Raw genomic sequence first — 7,511 nt, forward strand, 5'->3', positions numbered from 1 at the left:
ATAGACAGGAGGGTGAGGGGCCAGGAGTGCCTGGGCGTGGAGGTGGCGGCGGTGAGGGGGGGTTACACACATGTGCGAGCAAGTCTGCATGTGAGCTCCAGATCAAAGAGCAGCCCCAGGGTGACCCGGCGGCAGCAGTGCAGAGGGAGCTGTCTGATTCTGAGCAGCAAGACAGCAAGCAGCGTGGAGCCAGGGAAGCCGCTGCTGGGCACCTTCCCTCAAGACCTGCCCAGACTGGGGACAGCCACGGGGTCAGGAGCACCTGCCACCAGGGGCCAGGCCCAGCCCAGCACCTTAGCAATGGTTTCCCCGGGAGCTCCGTCTCCCTCAGAGCTCAGAAGTCCCTCCCCACCGGACACCTTCTCTGACTCCCAGACCCTCCCCGCAAGAGCTGCCTCCAGCCTCCAGTTAGAAGAGCTCAGTGGTTATTTTCTTCTTTTTTATTAACATTATATATAAAGATGGGTCCAGTAAGAAAGCAGAAATGAGAAGGCTGGGAGGGGTGGGAGTTGGCTTTGCTTCTTCCCCCTCCCTCCAGTGGGACTCTTGGAGACCTACCATGTCTCTCTCGGCCCCTGCACCTCCCACAAAACCCAAATCCAGCCGGAGCCCACATCTCTCAGCTTGAAACACACAGGGAGATCCGTCCAGGAGGAACACGCTCACATAAATAGGAAACCACAGCAGGGAGGAGGCTGCTTCTCTCTTGCTCTTAAAAAAAAATACACACTATATATTTAAATATATAGCTACAGTCTTCTACCTCTCATTTTTTTTCATGTTTTACTGCATCAGGGGTGGAGGAAAGTTAGCTTTGGGGGGGATGTCTGGGTCAGGGAGGGGCAGTGCCACCAGCCCTCCAGGCAGTCACCCTTTACTCCTAAAGGCACAAGTTCTAACTCTCCCCTCATCTCCCGTGCACCTCACCCGACATTCTCCAGTTCGGAGCAATCTGTTTCCAAGGCCACCGGAAAGCGGGTGTTTGGGGGTTTGTCTTGCCTGGTATGTCTCCTTGGAGATTTGGGGTTTGGCACCAAAACTGCCAACTTACTGGAGGAGTAGAGGAGGTGAGGTGGGGGCAGGGACGGAGCGGAGGCGCCCGTGCAAGGGGAGACTTGGCCCTGTCTGTGAACAATGCCCTTTGTTTTCGTATTTTTCAACAGCTTTTAAAACCAAAGTTGTGCAAAGTCCTGTACACAGAAGAAGAAAGAGGTCCTTGGGAACAAACGTCTGAGACCCACTCCTCCTCTCGGAACGGAGGAGACGGGGTTCTTTCCTCTAAAGCCACCAATCTTAAAAGATTCCCTCGCTTTGGGGGTTTTCTTTGGTTTCACCCTCAAATCTTAAATGAGGGCTAGAAGTGCAGGGCGGGGAGCAGTTCAGGTCCCCACTGGGAGTCCTAGTCATCGTGTCCACTGTCTTTTCGGCAGAGGGGCCGCTGGAGCAGGGGGAGACCACCAGCGGCTCAGGAGGAACTAGGCCTGGCGAGTTTTACGATCCATGGTGCCAGGTGCCCCAGCACAGGTGGGACCCGCAAATCCTCCAGTCTCCCACATCCCAAGGTCTCCAGTCTTGGAACAGGCACTAAGTTTAAGAAGCTGGAAGGTGATGAGCCATTTAAAGCCAATCCAGGCTCCTGGAGCAGGTAGGGGAACGGCTGTCCCCACTGGGGTGGATGCCCCCACATCTGGAGGGGCACCCCAGTGTCTAGGCACAGGGAGGGAGGTTCGGGGGCATCCTTAGTCCATGCAAATGTCATCTGGAAGCGCTTGGGTCCCTGGAGGAAAAGGCAAGGGAGGGGGAAAGGGAGTTCCTTTCCCCTGTGCTCCTCAATGATTCCTGAGTGGCTAGGACGGAGGCGCCTTCTGCCTGGTCCTGGGGTCCTTTGTGCAGGCCAGGTGGGTGCTCAGTACACAGCCCCAGGGTTGGGCGGGGGCCCGGGGGAGGCATGGTGCAGGGTGGTTGGCTGAGGTGGCTGCTGCTGTAAGTGGGGTCCACTCAGGTTCTGTGCGTGGTACCAGGAGTTGGTGGGGTCGTCCAGGTAGCTGGGGGAGGCGCTGTACGGGAGCGGTGGGGGCAGCTGAGTGCGGGCAGGGGCCGGAGTGGAGTGGGAGGAGGTGTCCCAGAGGGCAGGTGATGGTGGTGAGTTGCAGGCCATGGAATCACTGTTATTGGGACTGTGCTCCAGTGGCACCTCCCCGTTCTTGTAGAGTTTCTTGAACTTGGAACGGCGGTTCTGGAACCAGATTTTCACCTGGGCAAGAGAAAAAAGGGGTAGCTAGTCAGCCTCTCAAAATGCTAAAGCAAAAAACCCTGGTAGGAACCCAGACAAAAGCAAGTAAAGCCAGCACCCAATATCATGTAAGAATTGGACAAAAATCGGCCCCCTGACTCCCAGGACACCAATCGTTTCTTTGACCTGGGGTAGAATTGTGGCTAGGAACATTCAGCTGCCTGGGTCCAAATTCTGCTCTGCCCCTTACTAAGGGTGACCTTGGGCAAGTTACTTAACCTCTCTGGTTCTTGCCTTCCTCTTGTCTGCAAAATGGGGACGAGGACAGCACTATTACCTGCCCCATAGGGTCATTCTGAGGCTCAAATAAGGTATGACGTATAAAAAACCTGGGGGAGCCTGGTATGTAGTAAGCACTCAATAAAAGGCAGTCGAGCCTGGTGCAGTGGCTCACGCCTATAATCCCAGCACTTTGGGAGGCTGAGGTGGGTGGATCATGAGGTCAGGAGTTCCAGACCAGCCTGGCCAAGATGGTGAAGCTGTCTCTACTAAAAATACAAGAATTAGCTGGGTGCAGTGGTGGGCGCCTGTAATCCCAGATACTTCAGAGGCTAAGACAGGAGAATCGCTTGAACCCGAGAGGCATAGGTTGCAGTGAGCCGAGATACACCACTGCACTCCAGCCTCCTCGACAAAGCAAGACTTCATTTTGGGGAAAAAAAAAAAAAAAAAGGCAGCTGAGGTGGGAGATGGTTGGTTGGTGGCATTTGTTCACATTAGACACCCATAAGCAGAGGTGCACAGATACACAGAGACAAACACACCCACATACGCGTCTCCATACCCGGCCATATTCCCACTCACAGCGCACACACAGACACCATTCTATAAAAATACACACAAACACAGATACACCCAGATAAGCACCCCACAACATGAGCACCCATATTCACACACTCAGGCGTGGGGAACTCCTCCTGGGCTCAGGCTGGGTAATGGGGGTGACCTGGGGACTCAGGAGCAGGTGAGCCATGATTCCCTAAATTTCCCCTGGGGTATCTCCCCCTCCTCCTGCCACTCCCCACCCCATGACTGGCATAAACAATGAATCAGCTCCTCACCAGGTGACCCAGATTCCCGGCGGACAGGGCCCCACGCAGCCACAGCCGCAACCTAGGCCCGCCTGTCAACACCTGGAGCGAGCCAGGAGTCCACTGCTCCTCCCCTGAGCTGTGACAGGCTGCTGGGGGCTTCAGGGACTGGCTAGGGGTGGGGGTGGGGCACTCATTTTGAGTCCCCATCCCCTCCTGGTAGGGAATTTGGCCTCTCTGCTCTTGGCAGAGGTAGGGGTTGAGTGTTGAGGTGCTGAGCAGGAATGTGGTGTTTTGATGCAAGCATGTATTTCTGTGCCTGCATTCACCCAGGCACACAGCCACACACACGTGGCCCATCCTGATGCACAGTGACCCTGGCAGGATCGCACTCCTTATGTGAGCATTCTCCCCTGCGTGGTGCAGATCCACACAGTACTTGTGCAAACACACTCGCCTACGTGCACACAGACACCCTGCACACGTGCCTAGTGTGGGGGGAAAACACGATGTGGACTCCTACTAAGTGACCAGCACTACTGGGAGACTTGGGAGCTGGGGATTCTGGAGTAGAGGAAGGAGGGCACCTCTCCGAGGGACGGATACACACAGTCGCACGGGTTCGCAACTACGCTCACTTGTACACGTGCTAACGCAGAACTTTCCGACCGAAGTTGAACCTCGCAGGCCCCCATCCCACAGGCAAGAGTTCCAGGAGCCTGCAGGGTCCTTAATGGCCAGCCAGGCTTGGCGGCGCCTGGGGAACTACGGGGTCCCGTGCGCCCACACGGCCCTGGACGGCCAAACACCAACCTGTGTCTGCGTGAGGCCCAGCTGCGCGGCCAGCTCGGCGCGCTCGGGCAGCGCCAGGTACTGGGCCTTCTGGAAGCGGCGCTGCAGGGCGGCCAGCTGGTAGCTGGAGTAGATCGTGCGCGGCTTTCGGACCTTCTTGGGCTTCCCATTCACCATGCGCACCTCGGCTTCCGGCTCCTCCTTCACCGACACTGCGGGGAACGCACGGGCGAGAGAGGGGCGGCTCAGCCTCGGCCTGCGACTCTCCAGGGCCCCGCGGGACGCCTCTCCCTTCCGCCCACCGACTCGTCTCGGGATTCCCGGCCGCGCGCTCCGCCGCCCGCGGCCCAGGAGGAAGCCGCGGCCACAGAGCCGGACCCGGCCGCCGCCCACGACGCGGCGCTCCCAGCTCCGCGCCCGGCCCCCGGAGCACTGTCCCCGGCGTCACCCGCCTCCTGGGCGAGGACTGCCACGGCTTCGCTCACGACGCCTTCCCGGCTCGCTTCCCGGCCTCAGGGCTCCTCGCCGCCCGGCTGCTGGCCGCCCCCTGCCCAGCCCCATCTCGCCGTCGGTTGTTTCTCTGGCTCCTTCCCGTCCACCCCCGCGCCCTTTAAAAAACGTTTCCGTTTAGAATCGCTTTAGATTTTCCGAAAAGTTGCAAGGCTAGTGCAGACTTTCTTTCTTTCTTTCTTTCCCTGTCCCCCTTCCTCCCCGCCCGCCTTCTTTCCTGTTTCACTGTCTTTCCACACTTCTCTCTTGCTCCCTTCACTTTTCCCTTTTTCAGCTTCTCTGCCTCTCAGTCGCTGCTTCCTTCCGCTTTCCCGCAACTTCCGTGGGTCCCTCTCATTGCCCCCTCACGACTCCCGGTCTCCCCATCCCTTATCCAAAGGAGGACCCTCGAGCTTCCAGGCCCCCGCCGCCTACCCCCAACCCCTCTGAGACCTGATGGAGGATCTCCTGCTGAAATGCCCAGGAAATCACCTCGATTCGGAGGTTCCCTGACAACCCACAGCCCTCCCCTTCCTCTCTCAGCTCACCCCATTCTTATCTGGGACCGCGGCGCACCGCGCTCATCGCGCCCCAAATGCTCGCAGACCCGGGGCTGGAAGGTCGCCTGGTCCCTCTGGGGGTCATCTAGGCCAACTTCTCTAACTCCAGGCCGTACTTTTCTTAGACGTTTTCCTAGACTTTGGGTTCCAGTCCATGCCTTTTCCTCCCTCGGGAACCTTCCAGTGTCTCCCACTGTCCTCGTGACCCCGTGGTCCTCACCTGGATCCTGGGCTGGCAGCGGCTGCTCCCTGTACTGCCCGTATTGCCGGTAGGAGGCTCCGTAGGTATATTCCGACTTGGGCGAGTAAGCGCCGGTGCCTGCAAGCCCATTGAGATTGAACTGGTGGTGGTAGGTGTAGGGGTTCACCGTCTGGCCATAGGGCTGGCCCGAGTAGTAATCGTGCTGGGGAGCGCTGTAGTAGCCCAGGTCAGTGACAGAAGACTCGGGCAGGGTGGGCGAGTCCTTGGAGCCCGCATGGCAGCTAAGCGAGCTGGAGATGTCGGTGAGGATACTGCTGAGCTTGCGATCGAAGGAGCCACTCATCCTGGCGGGCGCTGCACCTCCCCAGCGCTGACCTCCGCGGAGGACGGGAGCGGACGGGAGAGCAGGAAAGGCGGAGGAGACGAGGCAGGGGTGTGTGTCCAGAGGGCGAGGGGAGGATCCGGCCGCGTCTGGGGGAGGGGGAGGCCGAGAGGCGCTTACACCATTGCCGACCGTCAGGCGGTCGCTGCGCGCCTCTTCTCGCGTCCCAAGCCACAGTCAAATGCTGCCAGCTCCGCCCGGCCAGCCGGTTATAGACTCAATTTTGGAGTCGCCGAGGGAGGCTCCTACGCGCTGATTGGCTGCAAGTCTTGCCTTCCAGGCAAAACACGCTCTTGCTCTCTCGCTCCTGTGCTCTTCGCGCTCTCTCTCTTTCCCTTCTCTCTTCCCTGTCTGTCTCCTCTTTCCCCCAGTCTTTGTTGTTAACACACACACACACACACACACACACACACACACACACACACTCCTTGCCACTCTAGTAGTTCCAGCTCAGATAAGTTCTCTGAAGGAGGGGGTGGAGGTGGAGGGGAAGGGTCGTTCTGCGGAGCCCCCAGGACCTGCCAGTCTGTTTCTCTGGCTGGCGGGTGAGAGATGGGCTTGGGGGAGGTGGGGAAGGAGGGGAATTTGCCCATTGGGTGTTTGTGGAAGGAGGTGGTCTAAGGTGGGGTATGGTTGTGTGTGTATATATGCACACGTGTGCATGCACTGTGCGAATGACAGGCATACCAACGTGCCCAAAGTGGTGAGGACTCAGGGCCCCTGAAAATGGTTTCATTTATCTTAAAATCAGAAGAAAAGAAAAACACCTTTTAGGTGGAAGAGAATGTTTGAATGTATGATATTAATATATTGTCTTAATAGCAATGCAGTCATTGCTATTGTATTATTGTATTAAATAATTACAAAAAGTAATTTAAAAATTTTTCTTTTTATGGATGAAGGGGCCCACCAGGCAAAAGTGACTTGAGCCTACAAGAGACATAATTTAGCCCTGGGAGAAGGAGAGGGGATTGGAGAAGGGGAATCAGGCCTGTGTGGATTTAGAGGTTGATGGGTATGTACAGCCTGTCTGGTAATACCAGAGCTATCTCCAAAGCTATGTGTGTGCAGTTTCAGAGATAGCCCGGTCCTGCTGAAGGGAGCAAGGGACCTGGGGTCCGCATGAGGTTGGGTGGACACAGCCTAGCTCTGTGATAAGTCTGAGGGCAGATTCTGTGTATCATGGGACAGCGCTGGAACTGGGACACTTTTAGGGATCGGGTGCGTGGGACGCGTGTACTTGGGGTGTGCGCTGTGAGGACTTCATGTGTTTCACAGTATCCATGGATGTACACGCGTGCAGGAGTGTGTGCGAGGACTCGTGGCCGTGTGTACGGGGTGTAGGCGGCGTGAGTGGAGGGCCATCCGCGTGTGGATGTGTGGTTGTTTGCAGACGTGTCTCGACCTCTCAGTACCTTCCGAATCCCCAGTAGCTGGGAGCTGGGCTGCTCCACCGAACTCCTCCCCCACCAGAAAAGCCCTGAAGAATGGCTCCCCTCCGTGGGGGCCCCTCGCTCCTAGTCCTGTCTAGCCCTCAAGGCAGGGCCCCCTAGGTCATGCTAGCTGTTCCCAAAGTCTAGCTCATTCCTCTCTCCCACACTCCGTTTTGCTCTTCGCCCTTCTCTGGGGGAGAGAATCCAGATCTCAGTTCCCAGCCTGCCCCGCTCGCTCCCGACGGTCCCCTGGCCCTGCCTCGCGGGGCAAACTCAGTGCTAGCGCGCCACCTCGTGGTTCCTGCGGGCTCTGCAGCTCCCGAGCCCAG

At 57.6% G+C, this 7,511-nt stretch overlaps 1 protein-coding gene across 1 annotated transcript; it reads right to left on the reverse strand.

Moving 5' to 3' along the window:
* Positions 1-425: 425 nt before the first annotated feature.
* DLX3 (distal-less homeobox 3) lies at positions 426-5,935 on the reverse strand. Its single transcript, XM_012463478.2, has 3 exons — positions 5,386-5,935; positions 4,138-4,328; positions 426-2,254 (listed from the first exon to the last, which is right to left on the reverse strand). Exons 1-3 carry the CDS (start codon positions 5,708-5,710, stop codon positions 1,907-1,909), a joined length of 864 nt encoding a protein of 287 aa, XP_012318901.2. The 5' UTR covers positions 5,711-5,935; the 3' UTR covers positions 426-1,906.
* Positions 5,936-7,511: the final 1,576 nt, after the last annotated feature.

The sequence above is a fragment of the Aotus nancymaae genome, unplaced genomic scaffold, assembly GCF_030222135.1.
Source record: "Aotus nancymaae isolate 86718 unplaced genomic scaffold, 86718_ANA_hifiasm-v0.15.2.pri h1tg000072l, whole genome shotgun sequence".
Classification (NCBI taxonomy): Eukaryota; Metazoa; Chordata; class Mammalia; order Primates; family Aotidae; genus Aotus; species Aotus nancymaae.

Excerpts from the sequence above, each read along its gene's own strand:
- DLX3 (XM_012463478.2), bottom strand. The coding sequence starts at position 5,710 with ATGAGTGGCTCCTTCGATCGCAAGCTCAGCAGTATCCTCACCGACATC. Across the intron at positions 4,329-5,385 it reads GCTGCCAGCCCAGGATCCAG|TGTCGGTGAAGGAGGAGCCG; the intron begins GTGAGGACCACG and ends CGTTCCCCGCAG. Across the intron at positions 2,255-4,137 it reads TGGGCCTCACGCAGACACAG|GTGAAAATCTGGTTCCAGAA; the intron begins GTTGGTGTTTGG and ends TCTCTTGCCCAG.